Source organism: Hibiscus syriacus, unplaced genomic scaffold (assembly GCF_006381635.1).
Source record: "Hibiscus syriacus cultivar Baekdansim isolate YM2019G1 unplaced genomic scaffold, ASM638163v2 tig00111151_pilon, whole genome shotgun sequence".
NCBI classification, from domain to species: Eukaryota; Viridiplantae; Streptophyta; class Magnoliopsida; order Malvales; family Malvaceae; genus Hibiscus; species Hibiscus syriacus.
The window spans coordinates 667525-691579 of NW_024062999.1; the positions used below are offsets into that span (position 1 = coordinate 667525).

The window sequence follows — 24055 nt, forward strand, 5'->3', positions numbered from 1 at the left end:
GAGGGGAAACTCGTAAATTGTTTGAATATTACTCGGTTAAAATTCAATTAACGCTAGATTTAGGTTGACTCGATTCGAATTCGAGCTTGACTCTGGAGTCTAGACCTTAATAAAATGAGTCAGGTAAGATATAATTCGATTCGATAAGTTTACGAGAAGTTCGTTAATCTTTTTTTATAATTTATTAATAATTACCTTAAAAATATTTTATTAAAAAATATAATTAATTACTAATTTATTAGCAAATAATAAAAATGATGTTAAATTACTAATTAATAATTACAACTAATTTGATAATTAAAATTTAGTCAGGACGAAGTCTTGGAACGTGAGGGTAATCAAAAAAAATAATTATAAGTCATTTATTAATTTTCTAACAAACAACAAGAAAGATACTAAATTATTAATTTATTAGATTTTACATAGTGGGGTCGAGTCAAGTAGAGTAGCAAGTTTTTTTAATAAGATCGGGTCGGGCAAAATTTTATCGAGCTTAACAATCATGAATCGAGTAAAATTTTATATAGCTTAACAAGAAACAAGTCGAGTTGAGCAACAAATATATTTAACGAGTACGAGTCAAGCACTCAACTGACGATCAACTTGCTCGATAAATACCTCTAACCCTAGTGTTTCCATCCGGTCGGTAACAACAAAATCTATAACCTTTGAAAAATCTTTAGCTTATATATATTCATGGAACCGAATAAATGGACTGGCATATTGTTCAAACCCTAAGATATGACCGAAGGGCTAAGCGTTTCTACATTTGGGGCGCCAATGGCCCCCAGTGATTTTAATGCATCTTACCGACTCCCTGCGGAGCGGGGCATGGTATGCATGCATCTCATGACCTTGCTCTCCCCCACAAAACCCTAATTCAAAGGGAAACTTTTAACTCCATAAATGAATATTCAATACAAAAAAAGGAAAAAAAAAGTCTTTGAATGGTCGTGTGATGTTTCAATTCATTTAGTTTTGACTCTGAAGATAATAAGTTTTAGGACATGATCGGCGGCTATAATATGGTACCCTGTACACGTGATGCTCGAACTTAAGATCTCAAGAGATAATAATAAGTAATTTTAATTTCACAGAGGTCGTTAGGTGTAGTTTAGATTTCGAACAAGAGAATGCTCGATGACGGTGCAGTCGTAGATAAGAGTATAGCTGAAGTTATCAAAGAAGAGATTCCATCTCCAGCTCGATGCCAAGAGTCTGATGTTGGTGCCCTGGGTGTGGTGATGACAGAAACACAAGTTTAGACGAGTGTTGGAGTTTTTATGAGGTGCCATATCTGTTATCATATGGGTGTTTTGTGTGCTGGTTGGTGATTTCGTGGTTTAGTGGAAATTCTGGTGATAGTTTTCAACCTGGTTGGGGAGTACTCTTTTCTTCTATTTAGGTTTAGGGATGTATTTAATGAGGCTCACAACCTAGGCTTAAGGTTATCATATAGGCTTAAGGGATGTATTCGTGTCCTTTTATCAAGAACGTATATGTATTTGATATGTTTTAGCATCATGGACTAATATTATATATCCTATGAAGATTATATGTGATATACATAAGTAATGTCCCTTTGTATTGTTTCAATCATGCATTTTTGTTTTCTTTGGAAACTTGTCCCTGCATTGCCCGCTAATAAGGACGAGAAAATGATCTATAAATTAATAACAAAGATAATTATATTAAGTTCCACCCCATTTGTTCTTTAATTGGAGAGTTTCGTGAGTTGGAGAATAAGATTTAAAAATATCATAATTTATTTCATATTTTTAATCTTTGTAACAAAATAATAATTATAATACTAGTAACAGTAGTATAATTTGATAAAAATACAAAAAAAATCTTATCCGTGATTTAAATCACTAATAAATTCATAGATAATTGAGATTTAATTCAAAAATAAATATGACGCCAGACAGAATAGTGATTATCCTGTAGGCTAGCTCCGACAGACGATTCACAAGAGAAAATTCGCCCAAAAACCAGAGAAAAAAAGTCTCTAGGGTTTAATAAAATATTATAAAATCAATAATTGTCTCAAAAACAGTCCACAAGCCGGACTGTTATAGCAAAAAAATCGTCTTTATTCGAATTTTGCCAAAAATAGCAAAAATCGTATTTATTCGAATTTTGCCAAAAATAGCAAAATCCCGAAAATCACTCTAAATTGAAATTCGAAATAAAATAAGCAATCTCCCAAAAATCCGGTCTAAATCGGATTTAAATTGACTTCCTAATTAACAATCGAAATATTACCATAAATAGTAAAAAATAACTAAATCTAGTGATTCGGAGGGGAAAACGGCAGAATTTGAGGTTGAAAAAAAGGCCACTTGGAGCATAGCTCAATGTGGAGAGCGTGCGCGTCGAAAAGAGCTTTCCGGATTGGGGTCTTATGCGCGATTCTGACACCTGTAGCCAAAGTTATGGCCAAAAGACTGAAACATACTCAAAACGACCCCAATAAGGAACATGTCACAATCAATTCCCGCCTTTGCGCTGATCTGCCAACTCATGGTATCTCAGCGCCATCAACGTGCAATCTGACAGCTCAGCATCATCTGTCTCGGATCCCCCTGCATCAAAATATAAACAACAAATCCGTATAAAATAGTATATTAACTCATTTTATAAATAAAAAAAAATTAGGGTTCATCCAAATTAAGGAGATGTAATCTTTTGGAAGACCGAAATTTTCAACTTATCTCTTAAAAAATATATTTTTTTCTTAAACACTCAAACTAGAGCCAGTTGGATCTAATTTTTTTATTTGATTTTCTTTTTATATTTTAAATAAATTTGAAACGGATTACCTCTAAGATGATATAGAAAATAGGTATAATATGAAGAAAAAAATCAGTATTACTTTAATGAGGCTATATTTGTTAATAATTTTTTTTATTTCAATGGAAATGATATATATATATATACACACATATTAAAATATATTATTATGTATAGATTATGTCCAGATCACTTATTCTACCATAAACCTAAATATTTTGGTCGTAATCATAATTGTAAAATTAAAATAAGTTCAAACAAGTTTACATCACTGATTTCTTAAATTGTAATTAAATAATATCTTTATCAAATCAAAGAAAAAGAAGACTTTTATCCATAATTTCTAAAAGGGGGATTTGATCCAAAGCTAAATGAAGTTGGTAAATAAATATGTTGCATCATTTTCGATATTAATTTCAAAATGTCATTTTCATATTCTTAAATTTTCTTTTTTGCAAAAAAAAAAATCATTACATGAATAGACAGGGTATTGCTCACAGTACGAGAGCATGTTGGCTTAATACCTATGAATAAGTTCAAAAAAAATGAAAATCTCATTTTTATACCCTTTTTATTGCTTTTTTTACTTTTTTTGTCTGTCGACAAATGGATAAAGTAATCTTTTGTCTATGAATTTGATATTTTTTCAATTTAGTCCCTAACACTTTTTTCTGGCCCACATCCACATTAACTTGAACCTCAATTTTTGGCCATTTTGGCCATGTGTAATTTTAATTAAGATTGTTTCATGTGACTTAATATCAAAGCATTGAATCGTCAAAAAGATCAAAAATATTTTTGTGTCAAACTTAGAGAATAATGTAGATTAGAAGAGAGTTCATGGATTCAATTTAAAAAAACTAACAAGTTTATGTACTAAAATTTAGAGAATAATATTTTTATATTAGGGTAAACTATATATTTAATCATCGACCTATTTATTCGGTTTCATTTTAGTCACCTAACTATTTTTTTTAAATTCATGTTTAACTTTACTTTTTCATTCTGTTTTGGTCACCCGCCATTAAAAATAAACAAAACCATTGATGTGACAAATTTTAATTTTTTCAACGATGATGTGATAATTTTTAATTTTTTCAATGTAATATTATATTATGATGGCATGTCAACATTACCAATAATATTTTTAACTACAGCTGATCAAAACATAACATTATGAATGATTTTGGAGAAAATAGTTAAGTGACTGAAATGAAACTATGGAAATAAATGGGTGACTAAATACATAATTTAACCTTTATTTTATTGTCTTAGGGTTTATCAAATGCCTTTAAAAAGCTCATTTATGCAACACAAAGTTGAAACCCTCAAGGCTAATACCTTTTTTTTTTTTGAACATAATACCAAACTCTTTTTGTTCTTTTGTTCTTGTTTTGGCCCTTTGAGTATCTTTTTAAACAAATAACAATAAAACCTTTCTTTTTAGCTTTTTTTGTGTGAAAGATAAAGCAGCAGAGAAAAGAGGAAAAATGGCACTAGAAGCTGTAGTTTTTCAGCAAGATTCATTTAATCACATCAACAAAGATCTCTACAGCTTGTTAGAAGGGAATTCAAGCTATGAAGGCAAGCATTTTCCTCATCAAAATCAAGCATCTAATGAAGCTAATAATGATTTCGTCAACGGAGGTTATTGGGTTTCTTCCTCTTCACGAACTTCAATTGAAGCTACTAACAATGGTAATGGATCGTCCTCCGTTGTCGGCTCGAAGGCGATGGTCGAGACGGCTTCAACTCGTCCCAAGAGACGTCGCTTCAAGACTCGTAGAAACAAGGAAGAGATTGAGAATCAAAGGATGACTCACATTGCTGTTGAGCGCAATAGGAGGAGGCAAATGAATGAATATCTTTCTGTTCTTCGTTCTCTCATTCCTCAATCTTATGTTCAAAGGGTATTTTTCATTTTTCACTGGCTAAACATACATACATACATATATATATATATGATAATCATAAGTTTTTGTTTGGTTAGGGTGATCAAGCGTCGGTCATCGGAGGGGCTATCAATTTCGTGAAAGAGCTTGAGCACTGTGTCCAGTTGTTAACTGCTAAGAAAGATGTGAAGGAAAGGTCAGATGGAAGTACTAGCGGTTGTTCATCACCTTTCGACGAGTTCTTCATGTTCCCACAGTACTCGACTCCGGGCGACAATTATCCGATCCCGATGAACGAATCGACGGCGGCCGAGACTCGATCTGCCAGAGCAGACATAGAAGTCACCATGGTGGAGAGCCATGCAAACCTCAAAATAAGATTGAAGAATGGCCCGGCACAGCTATTGAAACTGGTTTCGGGTTTGAACAGTATGCGTCTCAGTATCCTCCATCTCAATGTCACCACAGTTGATCACACCGTACTCTATTCTCTCAGTGTCCAGGTCAGCATGTTACCGAAAACAGTATACATACATGCATACATACATATATATAGTCTTTATCTTTGTAGTATAATTTACTGTAATTGGATGCAGGTAGAAGATGATTGTAAGGTGACTGCAGCGGATGACATAGCTACAGCATTAAACCAGTTGCTAGGTAGGATTCAAGAAGATGCTGTGTTGAATTGCTTTTCATTCCATAATCCCCACTGTAATTTATAGTTTCTTCTTTATTTAGGGTAATTTGTAATTTGTTCACTTCTAACGCATATCTATCTTCCAAACGCAACTATTCAAATCGTTATATGTAGAATTTAGAATTGTCTTCTCCATAACTTTTAAGTTTGTCAAGGTACATGATAAATATAGATTAAAGGACAACTGTAATTGAAAGAATGTAAAATGAACCAAAGAGGATGTTTGATTACTATTTAGCTTTACACATGGACCAAAAAATCAACTTATTAACAAAAATAGATTGACTAAAAAGAATCAATTATGGTTGGGGACAATTTTATAATACGTAGAATTTGCTTTCCGTTTTTAATGTGTCGCTTTTCACATGCACAGATGCACTGCAGAAGAGTTTAAAATCCCCATGTAGGTGTACTATAAAATCATATTTTACTTATAAATTATACCCTCTAAGATTTATTTACTTATAAAATCATATATATATATATAATTAAAAGCATGTCAACTTTGCTAATTTGTCTTTGTGCTTATATATTATATGTATATATTACGTATAATTAGAGTCGGCCTTGGCCCAGGGCAGAAGGGACATCCACCTAGGACCCATAGACTAGAAGAAATTTTTAGTATAATAAATTAAAAAAGACTATAAAATAAAATAATGTGGCCCATGAGTTTATTAAGGTTAATAAATTGTTCTTTCAATTCCCACAAAATCCTAATTCAGTATTTCTTTTCTAAAATTCAATAAAAATCCAATTAATTCTATTTAATTTTGGAGATACCAAATTCCCACAATCAATCCACCAAATCTCTTTCTTAATTTTCCATATCAATGGAAAATTTTATTAATGCTATTTTTTTCTCTTCAAAATTTAATTGAAGGAAAAAAATTATGTTTAATTAGCATGCTTCTTTTCTCTTCATTAATTCACAATTCCTTTGAAAATCATTACTCTAGCATTTTAGTTTCTCATATTTCTCACAAACACAAAACACAAAATCACAATTATTTATTGTCAATTGCGATACTTGAATCATATTGAAGATTGTTCTTAAAATTTTAGGTGATATCATATTTCTAAATTCTTTCTTTTGATTTTTATATATATCTAAATTCTATATAAGATCATTCTTTTATTTCCAAATGCTATGTTATGCATTGAGAAGAAAAAAATTGTTGGAAAGTATTGATGTTGACGCTATCATCAATGATTTTGCATCAAGAAATGCACCAAGGCAATATCTTTTATAAGTATATGTATGTTTAAATATTTTTTTTATATTTTAATGAATGATTATTTATTTAATTTAATAAAATAAATTCAACAAGTTCTAATATAAATTTTGTATTACATATTTCTTAAATTTCTTTTGAATTAGGGGCTCATTTTTATAATTTAGCCCCAAGTTAAAAAAAAATAGTCAGGACCAACCATGTGTATAATATATGGTAAGTTGATAATTTTTTTGACATGTTCTAAATATAATCCTAATCTTACCTAGAGGAGAGGGGAAAGAGGACTCCAAGGAAGGCAAGTACTTCTATTGGGTTTAGAACCCATAACCTAAGAGAATATAAAAAAAATAAAGATGAGCAACTTGACCTCGATTAAATGTGTTTGCTCATTAGTATTTTATCATATAATATTTGAGCTAAATGATGCTTCAAACACTCCCGATGTGAAAGCATGTTTGTGTGCCTATATCATATGATTGAAATATGAATTATATACTTTTTTTAAGAAAACAAACCTCTTTAAAAACCCCTACTACCAACCCGAGGGTTAGGGTCCTAAAAAGGGAAAAGAGTACCCAACTATAATTTAAATTAGCCATTACAACATCCAGTACAAACCTAGGGACATCAGTCCCAAAAGAATAAAAGACATTACAATCCAATACCTTTTTTTGCTAAAGTATGGGCGACCTTATTCGCTTTTCTAGATATATACGAAATAGAACAAATATCAAAAGTGTTACATTTAGCACATATATCAACCATAGTTACCCCAATGGTGGAAAAATCACCTTCCAGATTATTTTAGTAGTTGACGATAGTAGATGAATCGAGTTCAATATGGATATCATGACATCCCTCCTATAAAGCAAGGTTGATAGCAACAACTAAACAAGTTAGTTTTACAAAGACGAGTTCGTGGATTCCACCTGAAGCCGTAGCTAAATCACCATGGACCATTCCTTGCGCGCTGCGCGCAATAACCCCAACTGTTGGCAACTGTAGTGACGGGTTATAGGCACCATCCGCATTCAACTTAATCACTTGTCTCACATCAGCAACATCATGTTGAGAAGGCCATTCTCAATGCGCCCCAATAAACTCTTGATGGAACGCCTTAGCATTAACAACAATTAGCCAAGTGGGTTGCATTCTACCCTTGTGCACCAAAGAATTACGACCATTCCAAACGTTTCAAAGTAAGACAATAACCTTTGCAAAGGGAACCAAACCAAGTGTAGTATATGCATTTTCTAACCAGACTAAAACAGATTGAACTGGTGAATTCAAGACTATACCTATAATACCGACCAATCGTAGGACTTTTCGAACATACGAACAATCTATTGTTGAAAATTCAATATTAGCCTAAATAAGTTCACACCTAAATTAATTTGATGTCATTGCTTACATCAATTTAGTTTTGATGTCATTGCTTACATCAATTTAGTTAGGTGAAAATTAAGTATTTTTCTCATGTTTTAATTTCAATGGTTTATATTATTTAGTGCTTATTTTAATGAGTGGTTTAGATTGTTTCTTGTAACCTATAAATACCCTACTTGTATTTGAGTTTTATCATCCAACAATCAAAGCTTAATTATAAGCATTTGAAAGCTTTCTTAAGAGTTCTTCCCTTTTGCAATTTTGTGAGATTATTCTAAAGAGTTTTTTTTCTTCTTCTCGATCAATTAGAGTTTTTACTCTATTTTGATTCAACAATTGGTATCCGAGCCACATTTTTAAGGTCTCTTGAAATTCTGAGTATGCTCTGTGGCTGTAGTTTTTAACTAATCTTCCACATCAGAAAATATTTCTTGAGTTATTGTCAGGGTTATTACAAACCTTGTGGAGTTTCTTTGTGTTTAGAGTAATTTAGTACTCTGCACGTTTGTTACTCAAGCTTGTTCGGTGTAGTCAAAGCCTTGCCGTTAAGATGGGTGATCTTCAAGTAGTTGGAGGGATCAAGAAGCTCAATAACAAAAACTACAACACGTGGGCAACATGTATGGAGTCTTGCCGTTAAGATGGGTGATCTTCAAGTAGTTGGAGGGATCAAGAAGCTCAACAACAAAAACTACAACACGTGGGCAACATGTATGGGTGATCTTACAAGGTCAAGACCTTTGGGAGGTTGTCGGTGGTGGTGAAGTTACACAACCGGCGACAGAAGATGCCAATGGAATCTTGCGAAAGTGGAAAATTAAAGCAGGCAAAGCAATGTTTGCTTTAAAGACCACAATTGAAGAAGAAATGTTGGAGCACATTCGGGATGCTAAAACACCAAAGGAAGCATGGGACACTTTTGTTACACTCTTTTCGAAGAGGAACGATACAAAATTGTAACTTCTCGAGAATGAACTTCTATCAATGGCGCAACGAGACATGGCGGTTGCCCAATACTTTCACAAGGTGAAGTCGATATGTCGCGAAATTTCAGAATTAGATCCGACAGCTACTATTGGGGAAGCCAGGATAAAAAGAATAATTGTCCATGGTTTGAGACCCGAATATCGAGGGTTTGTTGCCGCTGTACAGAGATGGCCGACACAGCCATTGCTTGTTGAGTTCAAAAATTTGCTTGCAGGTCAAGAAGCCATGGCCAAGCAAATGGGAGGAGTCTCGCTGAAGGGTAAAGAAGAAGCGCCCTACACTAGCAAAAGCATAGGCACTTTTCAGCGGTATACTGGCAGTGGATCTAAAAAGGATGGTGACAAGGTGAAAAATTACCAAGGAAAGAGAGGCCCTCATTCAGGGGGAGCATCCAAGAATCGCGGTAATAGTAGAAAGTTCGATGGCAAGTGTTATAACTGCGGGAAGATGGGTCACATGGTAAAAGACTGTTGGACCAAGAAAAAGCCTGTTGAAAGTAATACTGCTACTTCTTGTTCGAAGGAGAATAGTGAAGATGGTTGGGATGCTGAAGCGTTATTTGCTACGGAGGAAGAAGAATTAGCTCTCACGGTAACAACAGTAGAACGGATTGACTACAAGAATTATTGGATCATAGATTCTGGCTGCTCAAATCATATGACGGGTGACAAACAGAAGTTACAAAACCTGTCTGAGTATAATGGAGGTCGTGTGGTAGTGACAGCTGACAACTCAAGGTTACCAATAACTCACATCGGTAAGACAATAGTTACGCCTCGATATAATACTAACCAGGTGCAACTCCAAGATGTTTACCATGTCCCAGGAATAAAGAAAAATTTGCTATTTGTGGCTCAACTAACATCATCAGACCATTATGTCTTATTTGGTCCCCAAGACGTTAAGGTTTATCATGACGTCAAAATCTCAGAAACACCAACAATGGAGAGATGACGTTTGGAATCAATTTACGTGATGTTAGTAGAGTCTGCATATGTAGACAGGACAAGGAAAAATGAGACATCAGATCTATGGCACATGCAGTTAGGTCACGTTAGCTATTCCAAGCTAAGTGTGATGGTGAAAAAGTCGTACTTAAGGGGCTTCCTCAACTAGACGTGAGAAAAGACACGGTCTGTGCGGGATGCCAGTATGGTAAAGCACACCAATTACCATATGACGAGTCGAAGTTTAAAGCAAAAGAACCGTTGGAGTTGGTTCACTCTGATGTGTTCGGACCGGTTAAGCAACAATCAATTAGCGATATGCGGTACATGGTAACATTCATTGATGACTTCTCTAGGTATGTGTGGGTTTTCTTTATGAAAGAAAATTTTGATACTTTCTCAAAGTTTAAAGAGTTCAGAGACTCAGCTGAAGGAGAAGTGGGAAAGAAGATATGTTGCTTGCGCACAGACAACGGAGGAGAATATAGATCAAACGAGTTCTCTCAATACCTTAGGGAATGCCGAATACGTCATTAGTACACTTGTGCCAACACGCCACAACAGAATGGTGTAGCGGAAAGAAAAAACTGACATCTTGCAGAAATTTGTCGAAGTATGCTACATGCAAAGAATGTACCTGGAAGGTTTTGGGCTGAAGCAATGAGGACTGCAGCCTTTGTGATCAACAGACTTCCTCAACCAAGGTTAGGATTTGTTTCACCCTTTGAGAAACTATGGAACATAAAACCTACAGTTAGCTATTTTCGAGTATTTGGCTGTGTATGTTATGTGTTTGTTCCTGATCATTTACGGAGCAAATTTGACAAGAAAGCTGTTAGATGTATCTTTGTGGGATATGACAGCCAGAGAAAGGGGTGGAAATGTTATGATCCAATTAGTGGAAGATGCTACACGTCACGAAATGTGGTATTTGATGAATCATCTTCTTGGTGGTCCTCAGAGAAGGAGGTGTTGCCAGATTCGAGAGAATTTGGAGACAAGCTACAATAAAAGATAGGGGAGCATGCTGTTCAACTCCAAACAAGTTCAGATGAATCAGAAGATCCAAATGGCGATGATGTCGAACAAAGAGTGACTCAGAATCCTTGGCAAACTGGCGTGTATCAACAACCAAACGAAGAAGGTGGGCCTAGTGAAACAGAAGAATCAATTCCACAATCTCAACTCCGAAGGTCAACAAGAATACGAAGGCCAAATCCCAAATATGCCAATGCAGCCATAATTGAAGAAGCAACGGAGCCTGAGACGTTCGAAGAAGCATCGAAGAGTTCTGAGTGGATGACAGCTATAAAAGAAGAGATCGATGCACTTCAACAAAATCAAACTTGGGATATTGTACCAAAGATAAAATATGTGAAACCCATATCTTGCAAATGGGTTTACAAGATAAAGCGCCGTCCAGATGGGTCAATCGAGAGGTACAAAGCGCGATTGGTAGCTCGTGGTTTCTCTCAACAGTATGTACTAGACTATGATGAAACATTTAGTCCAGTGGCGAAACTTACAACCGTACGAGTCTTACTTGCACTTGCAGCCAACAAAGACTGGAACTTGTGGCAAATGGATGTGAAAAATGCTTTTCTTCATGGAGAACTAGATCGAGAGATCTACATGACCCAACCAATGGGTTTTCAGAGTCAAGATCATCATGAATATGTGTGTAAGCTGCGAAAAGCACTCTACGGATTGAAACAAGCACCTAGGGCGTGGCATGGTAAGATTGTTGAATTTCTAACGAAAAGTGGTTATTCAGTAACACCTGCAGATTCTAGCTTGTTTGTCAAAGCCAATGAAGGTAAGCTAGCTATCGTGCTAGTGTACGTGGATGACTTAATCATAACCGGTGATGATGAGGAAGAAATTCTTCAGACGAAGGAGAATTTATCAGTTCGTTTCCAGATGAAGGAACTTGGACAACTTAAGCACTTCCTTGGTCTAGAGGTTGATCGCACACACGAAGGAATATTTCTATGTCAACAGAAATATGCTAAAGATTTGTTGAAGAGGTTTGGAATGCTCGAATGCAAGTCAACTTCAACGCCAATTGAACCAAATATCAAAATGTGTGCACATGAAGGAAAAGATTTGGAAGATGCAACAATGTATCGACAATTGGTAGGTAGTCTGATCTACTTAAACTTGACCCGACCTGACATTTCTTATGCAGTTGGTGTGATGTGTCGGTATATGCAAAATCCAAAGAAACCTCATTTGGAAGCAGTTCGACGAATACTGAGATATGTGAAAAATACAATTGACTATGGTCTTTTGTACAAAAAGGTGAAGACTGCAAGTTAGTTGGTTATTGTGATGCTAATTATGCAGGAGATCATGACACTAGGAGATCAACAACTGGATATGTGTTTAAGCTTGGCTCCGGAACAATTTCTTGGTGTAGCAAAAGACAACCAACGGTATCATTGTCAACCACTGAAGCTGAGTATCGAGCAGCAACAATGACAGCTCAAGAGAGTACATGGTTGATACAGTTGATGAATAATCTACATCAACCAGTAGATTATGCAATTTCATTGTATTGTGACAACCAATCGGCAATTCGGCTGGCGGAGAATCCTGTCTTTCATGCAAGAACTAAACATGTGGAAGTACATTACCACTTTGTTAGGGAAAAAGTTTTGCAAGAAGAGATTGAGATGAGGCAAATCAAGACAGATGAGCAAATTGCTGACTTGTTTACAAAAAGCTTGAGTGTTGGAAAGTTTGAACATTTCCGTCGTCAGCATGGCGTGATTCAAAGAATGGAGGCTAACATTGAGGGGGAGTGTTGAAAATTCAATATTAGCCTAAATAAGTTCACATCTAAATTAATTTGATGTCATTGCTTACATCAATTTAGTTAGGTGAAAATTAAGTATTTTTCTCATGTTTTAATTTCAATGGTTTAGATTATTTAGTGCTTATTTTAATGAGTGGTTTAGATTGTTTCTTGTAACCTATAAATACCCTACTTGTATTTGAGTTTTATCATCCAACAATCAAAGCTTAATTATAAGCATTTGAAAGCTTTCTTAAGAGTTCTTCCCTTTTGCAATTTTGTGAGATTATTCTAAAGAGTTTTTTTCTTCTTCTCGATCAATTAGAGTTTTTACTCTATTTTGATTCAACATCTATGAACATGTTTAATGGTATCTCCACAGCTGACGTACACAAAGGGCAGACGCCCTCACCCAAACCTTCACGACGCACTCTATATTCCAAAGGTAATGTTGTTTGTGCTAACCGCCTAATAAAAATATGTACCTTTGGAAGCACTTTTAGTTTTGCAATTGTTTTCCACAATGGAGAAGGTCGGTCGACGTCATGGATAGACTTTTGTAGCCACCAATAGGCGAATCTAACCGAATAATTACAAGAGGAATGGTTGCCTCATACTATCTTTTCAATCGTACATGGAGCTATCGGTGTCTGTAGAATATTTTCTACATCACTTTCTTCGGCCAAGGTGTTATGAACCTTGTTGGATCCCACTGTGGTTGATATCTAAACATGAGATCACCACAACAGATGTTCCTTTGCTGAGAGATAGTGTAGGTACCTGACAAGTTTACCCATTTCGTCCCACCGCACGAATCCTCAAACAACAGACCTTACTATTACACCCACCTCGCCAAAAGAAGGCTGGTACCAATTCCTATAGAGTTTTAAACAATCCCTTCTAGGCATAGGAGCCCTTGCTCCCCAATTTAGCATGTAAAAAGTCACCATTCGAAAAGTACTTGGTCCGATAAACCTATGCAAACAAAGTTTTTGGCTCGTTAATCAATCTCCACAATTGTTTCCCTGGCATAGCAACATTGAAGGATTTTAGATCTCTAAAACCTAATCCACCCACCAGCTTTGGTTTGTAAATCTTGTACCAAGCCAAGAGAGCCCAACCTCTTTTATCAGTCGAACCAGACTACCAAAACCGACGTATTATACAAATGATTTTTGTTAAAAGATGGTCCGTAGTAAGTAGCACGACATGGTGTATTGTGGCAAAGCTTGAACCACTGCCTTAAGGAAAACCTCAAGGCCCCCATAAGAAAGCAGTCTCCTTGTCCACCCAGTTACTCTAGTACTTAACTCGTATATAACCAAAGGTCCTCGTCTTATTCTTTCCTATATGAAGCACAAGACCTAAGTAATGCCCCAAATCATCCACTTCATGGATCCAAAAAATATCCCTCATTAACGTTCGGTGCTCCTGCAGTGTATTTAGACTAAAGTAAATCACTGACTTTGCCAAATTAATTCGTTGTCTCGAAGAGCGGACATATACATTTAAAATCTCTTTAATACTTTGTGCCTCTTTTGTCAAATTTTTGAGCAAACTAGACTATCATCCGCAAACAACAAGTGGGACACCCTTGGGGCATTCTGAGATGCTCGTACTCCCTTAATAATCCCCTCCTGTTGGGCCTTATGGAACAATGCAGACAAAGCCTGGGTGACAAACAGAAAAAGGAATGGGGATAGGGGTCCCCTAAAATGACTGTATGGCTATGTTTTACATATTTTTATATATCTAATTAAATGAAGGAGAAATGATTAAATCATAAAAAAAGTGATTTGATTAGAAAAATAATTGAATATATTTATTTTTAACTTAAATATGAATATGATTGAGTGATAAATTACATTGTCATTATGTCTACATATATGTATAAAATATTCAAAAAAATATAAAGATATATTATTATATTTCCGATTAAAAATATTATCAATAAATGACATCAAACTCATGTTGACGAGACAAATAAGTATTTGACCGGGTCTATAAATCTTATATATGTTTCATAAAAGTCATATTGAGCATCATATTTGACCATCTCCTCGTATACTAGGTTTGACTTTTTTGTTACGTGTCGAATCGTTTGACCGAGTTTGACTCCCAAGCGAAATCAGTTCAATTCCATGTATTCGTTAATCGTTACTATATATTTCTCAATCCCATATTTTCCCTACACTTCAACTCGCCATTGCTGAAGATATGTCATCAGCTCCCATTTGTTACATAACTTTATGCAAAGTTTGGGATGTCGATTTGTGGCACCCGGACGACGATTTCTGGCCATCGAAGATGCTCAAAATCAACATTAAGGCGGCATTCGTCGCCTCCCAAGAAGTCGGACAAATGTAATCCAAGAGGAATCACACAACCTACCACTTGAGCAGTTATTAAGCAAAGTCATAACGAACGACTGGAACGACACGAACATCTGGGACGCATTGAACTCGATGTGAATCCCCGTCCGTTGTTCCAACGTGGACAAAATCATCTGCTGCGTGCTTCGCATGGCGGGAAAGGAGAGTTATAAGGAACGGAAGGTGTTGACAATGCGGGTGGAGATCGAGGAGATGGTGGACGAAGAGCCAGATTTCGTAAAGGGGATGTTTATTGTATCGACATGGAGGCCGGTGATTTTCGGGAGACGGCGGAGGCGTTTAGGAAGCTGAGGAAAGTGGTGGTTGAAGTTGCTGTTGTCGATATTTCATTGTGTTCGATTTTTTTGGTCCAGTTCTCGGAGGGTTCGGAGATTATTGGTACACCGTGCTGCTCTCATGTGTTCCATGATCGTTGCATTAGAGCTTGGCTAAAAAAAATGCAGTAAGAAATTTTGTCCTAATTGTGTTACCAATTTGGCCTAACTATGTAGACCAGTTGTTTGCTGAACTATAAGGAGCATTTTTATTTGGAGTTCTTTGTGTCACATAACTCGTTTTTGCCAGCATTCTTTATGAAAAATATTAATAAAACACTTATATTTGGTTAAAAAAATCAATAAAAACGTCAGACCAAGTGAATAATATGGGATCTTGTGACACAGTTTTTCTATATGTTCTTATAGTACGATATTTTTATTGATTTTTTTAATTTGTATGCAGTTTTTGCGACTGGGTTATTTTATTAGTGAATGAAAATGAAAGATGAGCTGACGAATTTCAACATTGTTGTCGGGGAAGACGAGCCTATGTAATTTCAAGGAATTGTCGAAATTGTTAGAAAATGTCAAACATCAATCATGATGATTGTATTGTCATAGATTATTTATCGTATTTATTAAATAAAGGCATTATCGTTATTTTCTTTTATTATATTTCTGTATATTAAATAAACTAAAAGATAATAATGTCCATATAATAATATGATAGTATTAAAAGATCCTTAGTCTATTATTATTATGGGCATAAACATTAATAATACACTTAAAATTAATATGTTATTGATAAATGACAATGAGTTGTCATTAATATAGAGATGTCAGAATTGATACATGAATATATTGTTAGAGAACAATGTATTGGATTTACCCGCAATGAGCATATGTCTATGATTATTATGTGATGATCATGATATTGCTCATGGTGACAACTATATGTATGATCCTTAGACTTGAGATCGTTACTATCTCAACATATATTGTTGTATGTTTTGATACAGTTAAACATGATCAGTAACTGATTGTACTATAAAGACTGTTATTGAATATACCTCGATATTTGTAGTGAGATGTGAATTATTAAGATGAGATTTGTCCTTCCTACATAATAATAGGAAATATATCATAGACCATTTGATTGAGTGAGACTAGAAATGCATGGCCATGCTCGAATAAGTTAATATGAGATATCACAAATTATTCGTTAATTATAGTATAATCTAGAAATCAAGAAACAATAGATGGGCTATAAAAGTGTGACTATTCCAAGACTTGTGTCTATTCTGGATATAAAGGACAAACAGATGTAATACATAAAAGAGTTAATCACAATGATGATATGTCAAATCATGATTTCTTGTAACTTAGGTGACAATGATATATTGCAAGATGTCACTCATTGTTTGTAATATTAGAATGGTTATAATAATTACTACTAATGTTACAAGAACCTACAGGGTCACACTTTTAGGTTGAAATGAGCAAATATGTATAATTTGTTGTACATTATTAAAATATATATCTAGAGTTAATATATGTATATTTGATATACATACGATTTTAATTATCTCGAATATAGTAAGTAAACATTAAAATAATGTAATTCTGATTAAAACTATTTTAATGGATATTTAATTTGGAATAATTAAATAAGGATAAAATAAACATTAAAAGAATATAATTCAGATTATAACTCTTTTAATGGATATTTATTTTGAATTAATTAATTAAGAGTTTAATTAATTTGAAATAACTAAACCCTAAAGATTAGGGTAACTCGGGTATATAAAGATAAGTAAGGTCTAGCATCCGCACTTGATCTTTAACCGATTTTCTCAAAACCTTTTTTGGGAAAAGTTAAAATTTGCTCTCAACCGGGTGAACTAAGTAGAGGCCGAGGCGTTTTCATAGAGGCTTATGATTCGAACCGTTCGTGATCACCATTATCCGCTGATGTCTTTGCTTTTTTTGAGGAACACATTGCAAGTAATCACATCCCTTTTTCCCTATTTTGGGTAAACATCTATGGATTGCTGGTGAGGCTGTCACATTTTTTTTTCATTACACCATGAGGTGCGCTACGGTCCAAAAAAGTGGTTTCATAGCCACTTGTAAGATCAGGATTCAGGTTAAATTCTTGGTTGATGCGATATGTATAAGATGCATAATTGTTTAATTGTTTTCTATGAGTTTGTATGGTATAAATCGTTCAATTCGATAACAAATGTTAATTGGTTAATATGTTAATTTGTTTAATGAATTTTACAATTAGTATGTTACTGCGCGGGTTTAACGATATTCATATGTCAATCGTTGACATGATGATCGGTGAGTATACGATAGCAGATCGCGTTTGGCAGAGGAACAATGGTTGTTTCAATCTAAGAAAAACCTTGGGGAATGAAAATCCCAAAAACATGTTTCTGTTGATAAATGTTATCAAATCGTAAGGTTTTTCCATAGAAACAGTAAGTGATGTTTTTCAAAATTTATAACCGGCTGTAACGGTGTGGTCAACCGCCGTAAGGGGCTCTGCCCCTTGACCCCTTCATAGGCAATATAGATTGTAGGCCCATATTGGTAATTTTAACAAATTTATAATGACATATATATGATATGTTGGTTTTGCACGGCGTCTGACTTGCATGGTATAGCCCTTTTATTTTACAATAGTTGTAATTTTAAATACGGCATGCATGTCGTGCCTTTATATACTTCAGTTGTATCTCTCTTCTCATCTTACTCCCTCATATGTAAAATGAGTTTGTTAAATTGTAATCCCACGATGATTCCAAGGATAAGAAGAATGGACTGACCTAAAGGTGAGAAGTTTCTTGGAAAGCAATCTTAGTTTTTAAGGTTTTAGGTTTTCCCATTTGCTTGGGATTGGCCACCTTAGTTATTGTTTTTAGGCTATAACCATTGAATCTTATTTATTGCTTATATATATTATGTATGTGATGCAAAAATGATATATTAGCATGCTAAAATAAGAATGAACCTTGATCAGATCAATAAGGGCCTAAAATTAAAACAAACAATGATGAGATAATTATGTGAATCCCTCTTTATAATTTGAGTTAACTTAAACGTCCAATATTTACCCTCGTTAAGGCTTCGATCGATATTGTGTGGGCTTTGCCAAAGCATTCGCACATATATTTCTTGGTTAAACGCGAAGAATAAACAAGTGATATTCACCGATTGAGATTGATAATAACTTAGCTAGGTTATCCTAATAGGATTCGAAGCCTAGAGGTTAAGTATTTGGATAAGTCATGAGATGATTTGAACAAGAGTTGTTCACCAAATAGAAGAGTTACAAGAGATGTAATTAGTAAAGTGTTACTTACCTAAATAATCATTATCCTAAAAGAAAAGCCAAATTTGATTTAGAAAAATGATGAATTATGGATCCTCACTCACTAGAAAAATTTTTGTTATTTTTTCAGAAATTAAAACGAGATGGTTTTTAATTTTGAATAAAATAGTGGGAGTAATTTATAAATAAATACATATTTATAAATTTTAAATTTGATAAATTTACTTATTTTAATATTTCCATTGTTGTAGATTTAATGGAAAACAACACTTTATCACTACGATCACTCCTTGATAATGAGAAGTTGAATGTCATAAATTTCCTTGACTGATTCCGTAATTTGAGAATTGTTCTCAAACGAGAAATGAATGAATATGCCATTGAAGAACATGTTCCTGATGAACCGACAACTAATGCTTCTAGAGCTGACAAAGACAAGTTTAAGAAACATATGAATGATATGTTAGAAGTTGAATATCTAATGCTTGCCACCATGACTCCTAAGCTTCAGAAGCAACATGAGGACATGGTTGCATATGAGATGATTCAAAATATCAAGGAAATATATGAAGGGCAAGCACGTCAAGAGAGGTATGATATCTCTAAATCTCTTTTTTAATGCAAAATGATAGAGGGATCTCCTGTAGGAGCTCATGTCATCAAGATGTTGGCTACATCCAAACATTGGAAAAACTGGAATTTCCTTTCAAGGATGAATTGGCTACTGATGTTATCCTGCAATTGTTGTCGGATAGCTTCAATTAATTTTTCATTAATTTCAACATGAATGAAATTAACAAGACTTTGCCACAATTTCTTGGCATGTTACGAACTGTTAAAAGTAACATGAAAAAGGTTGGACCTAAGCCCATTCTGATGGTCCACAAGGACAAAGAAAATGAAAAAAGACAGTGGAAAAGTTTAAGGGCAATAGTAAGACCAAGCCCAAAGGAAATTATGCATTGAAACCCGAAGGGGGAGTTAGAAAGGTAGAAAAATGTTTCCATTGCAACAAGACCAGACACTGGAAGAGAAACTGTCCTGTTTATCTTGAAGAGGTCAAGAAGGCAAAAGCAAATAGAATGTTTGTTTTAGGTATTTATGTTAATGATGTTAATTTGTCAACATCTACTTCTTGGGAATTAGATATCAGTTGTGGTTCTCATATTTTTACTTTTGTACAGGGACTGCAAAAGAGAAATAATCTGGATAAAGGAGACATATACATACGAGTGGGAAATGGAGAAAGAGTTATTGCATTAGCTATAGGGTCATATGTTTTATCTTTGCCTAGTGGACTTAATTTAAATTTAGAGGATTGTTATTTTGTGCCTAGTTTGACTAAAAACATCATTTCTATTTCTTGTTTGGATAAGATTGACTTTGAGATTATTATTAAGAATAATTGTTGTTATTTTTATTTCGATAATGTTTTTTATGATTCGGCACAATTGGTTAATGGACTCTATATTTTGGATCAAGAAAACACCATTTATAACATAAATACTAAAATATAAAAAACAAATGACTCAAATCAAACTTATCTTTGGCACTGTCGTTTAGGCCATATAAGTGAGAAACACATATCAAAACTCCATAAGGATGTATTCTTAGATTCATTTGTTTTCAAACAATATGATGTATGTGAATCTTGCTTGTTGGGAAAAATGACTAAGACTCATTTTAATAGTAAAGGTGAGCGAGCAAGTGATTTATTGGGGTTAATACATAGTGATGTATGTAGACTGATGAATATATAAGACAGAGGTGGATTCTATTACTTTATTACTTTCACTGATGACTTCAGTCGGTATGGGTATATTTAAAAATGAAGTACAAAATAAACTAGGCAAGAGTATTAAGGCACTTAGATCATATTTAGGTAGAGAATACTTAAGCATAGATTTTGATGAACTCTTGAAAGAATGTGGGATTGTCTTACAGCTTACACCACCTAGTACACCACAGTGGAATGGTGTTTATGAAAAAAAGAATCGAACATTGTTAGATATGGTTTGATCGATAATGATTCATAGTGATCTTCTAACTTCTTTTTTGGGATATGCACTTGAAACAACCACTTTCACACCAAATTGTGTTCCATATAAATCGGTTCAAAAGACATCATATGAGATATGTAATGGGAAACGTTCTAGTATATCTTTTTATGAAGATTTGGGGTTGTGAAGCTTATGTCAAACATCAAATGTCTACAAAGCTCGAACCTAAATCTCATAAGTGTATATTTGTTGGGTATCCAAAATAAACTAAGGGATATTATTACTTCAACCTTAATGAGAACAAAGTATTTGTTGCTCGAACGATGGTCTTTCTTGAAAGAGAATTTCTCTCAAAGAAATGGAAGGGTAAAAATATTGAACTTAGAGAAGTTCAAGAACAACATATTGTAGTAGATCAATAACCGTTTAAGTTCGTGAAGACCGACTCGGATTATTGTTTCAATTACTGCTAATTCTGATCTCAATTCCCTCGTGGCAAGGCTATCTCGTCAAGCGTGTTCCCAGAAAGTCGAATATTATTTCAATAAGTCGATCCTTCCTCTCACACATTTAATCGCAATAACATCTTGACCAAAGTCAATCTTTGATTTTAAAAATAAGTGCAAAGATTGAGAGAGATATTCCAAAGTTATTCAAGTGTTTTTCAATTCTCACGTTAGAATTGAGTCATCGCTTCAGCTCTTGGCTTATGAGAAAATTAGCTAAGCATGACAAAAGTCATACTTAGCATTTTTAAAACCAAAACTTAAAATAAGAGAAAAATAAAAACTTAAAAAATAAAAGAGAGAACTTTTATAAAACTCGAAAGGAGAATAAGATTGTAATCTGTGTTGTGTGTTTAGGCTTACCCCAAGAGGGTATTTATAGCCTCTAAAAACCTAGGGATAAACAATGAAATTAAAATAAAATAATCCTAAAGATAATTCCAAATGTTTTCTAAATTCAAACTTTAAAATTTAAAAATAAGTCTCCTAATACAACTCTGCCCAACCATCTTCCAGAAAGTGCTGACTAGATCTTCTAGAAAACTGCCGCTGACAGGACCTTCTAGGTCCAGCCGTGACCAAATAAAAAAAATGCAGATTGCACCCGTTTTACTATTAATCTGGAAAGTAAGACCCTGCACGAAAATAAGCATAACACAACCAAATTAGTAATAATAAATTCATAAGATCGAAGAATTAACGAGCAAATATTATCAATTCAGAACACTCATCAAATTCCCCCTCACTTATATCATGTTTGTCCTCAAGTATGATATAATCAAATCAGTCAAAAATTCCATTTACATTTCTTTGTCAAGTTTCACATTCAAGAAAGCAAGGTAGAGACCACAATAATTATTCAAGTTGAGCTACCAGTCAATTGAACATCACCAATTGGAACAAGTTAAATGCAATTGTAACATCCATTCATTCATTAATCTCAATGCCCATAACTCGACAGCTTACCGGGATTCACTCAAACCACTCACTGTGTTTGGGGGGATATAAACAATCAATGTCATAACCGACACGAAATTACCATAAGCCTGCAAGTAAATCAAGTCTCCACTACTAATAAGAACAAGATGCATAAATCAAAGGGTCTTATATTGGTTGTAACAGGGATTAGGTAAAGGTGGGGAAAATGCTAAATAATATGGCTCAAATTCAAGGCAAGGAACTAACAAATAACAAGTTCTACTCCATCAAAACATTAAGCACAACAAGATAAAAAGGCAAACCATCAAACGACAACTTCCCTTTCGAAATGAATTTGATTTTTTTTGCTTTTTTGTTGTTTTTTTTCATTTTTTCTCATGTCTTTTCTCCAATTTTTTTCTCGAACAGCTTCTACTTTTTCTTCTTTCTTGCGAACCATTACTGTTGTTTTTCAATGAGCATACATCAGATTAATTGTTCACTTTCCCTGAAAAGGGTAAAAAAGAGAGGGATAAAATAAAAAGGCTCGGATTTATAAATGTGGTGAAAACAAAGAAGTGGGAATAGACTCAAGAGTGGTTAACTAGGGAAAACACATGGGTAGACAATTTTAGTGGGAGAAAACAGAGCGGTTAATCCTAAAGTTCCCAAATCATTTTTAAGCATCATGTTCATGTGTAATCTCGACATTATTTAAAATGTAGGTTCTATAATACCAATGTCAAATTCGACACACTCAATCCAACAAAATGAAAGCAAAATGATATGCTCGTAAAGGCTCAAATCTCACCAAATTGTTTTCATGCATTGAGTTAAGCACATTTTAACCAATAAAATCATGGAATATCACAAGAAATCTAACTTGATCACAATTCATGCTATTCGCTATTAAGAATATTCTAACCTAAATAATTATATGTACCCAAACAATCATGGCATTCCAAAAATATTCGACAAGAAAAAGAAATTCAATGAAATTTTCCTCAAATCCAATCATTACATACTAGCATCAAAACATAGTACTCCCCCTCACTTAAAGCGTTTTATCCTGAAACGTAAAACTAAAGTGCAAGATAATGAATAAAGTTCTCCCCAAATTTATTGTCGACTATGGCCACGGCTACGGTAGGAGGTGTTGGGACGAAGATATGAAAAAATTTAAGTATTGTTTGTCTCAATGGTGTGAAGACGGTTGTGGAATTCATCCATGTGTGTCTGCATGTCCGGGCGTGGTGCTGCAAGTGGCAGTGTTGGCGCATTACGAAAAACAAAAACTTGCTCACTGCAAGGAGTTAGGACACCAGGGGGAACAAAGTATGGTGCACTCGGGGTTCCAGCAAGTAAGCCCATTGAGTCCAAACATCGCTCATCTAAGGCATCTGTAAAAAAAGCATAAGTAAACATGGCAACGTCAAAATTAGTGATGCGAGTGGCTAAATGAGTAATATAAGAGCCAAAGATAAATGGGCGATTGGACCGTATAACGATCTCAAAAGCCCAAGCAAACCAAAATCCTAAGTTCACCCACTAGCCGACGGACATGCACCATAAAAAGAAAAGCTCAACTCGGCTCAAGGAGGAAGACGAGTCATTTCGGCCGGAATAATTGTAGGCGAGGAAACAATGTATGTAGTGTAAGGATGGGTCGTGTATAAGATGAGCTCGAGTCAAGTGAGTATTGAACGTATGGCCAGCCAAGCCGATAAGTGTCTCGTAAGCCATATCGGCATCAAAATCCTATGGAATCTCAAGCAGAGCTGTTAGATACGCATGATTCGTGACATCCATCATAAACCCTATATCAAGATTAAACTCATAAATAGACATTGAAAAATAGTTTCCACATAATTAAAATATAACGACATCAGGAGAGTTAACAT

At 34.5% G+C, this 24055-nt stretch overlaps 1 protein-coding gene across 1 annotated transcript; it reads left to right on the forward strand.

Annotated features, from left to right (window-relative positions):
* Nucleotides 1–4163: 4163 nt before the first annotated feature.
* LOC120154797 (transcription factor bHLH94-like) lies at nucleotides 4164–5516 on the forward strand. Its single transcript, XM_039166448.1, has 3 exons — nucleotides 4164–4703; nucleotides 4784–5188; nucleotides 5282–5516. The coding sequence occupies exons 1-3, from the start codon at nucleotides 4284–4286 to the stop codon at nucleotides 5408–5410; spliced, it is 954 nt and encodes a 317-aa protein (XP_039022379.1). The 5' UTR covers nucleotides 4164–4283; the 3' UTR covers nucleotides 5411–5516.
* The last annotated feature ends 18539 nt before the right edge of the window (nucleotides 5517–24055 follow it).

Bases quoted from the DNA above. Each gene is read 5' to 3' on its own strand.
- LOC120154797 (XM_039166448.1), top strand. From the start codon at position 4,284: ATGGCACTAGAAGCTGTAGTTTTTCAGCAAGATTCATTTAATCACATC. The intron at 4,704-4,783 runs GTATTTTTCATT...TTGTTTGGTTAG, and splicing joins CTCAATCTTATGTTCAAAGG to GGTGATCAAGCGTCGGTCAT. The intron at 5,189-5,281 runs GTCAGCATGTTA...AATTGGATGCAG, and splicing joins TCTATTCTCTCAGTGTCCAG to GTAGAAGATGATTGTAAGGT.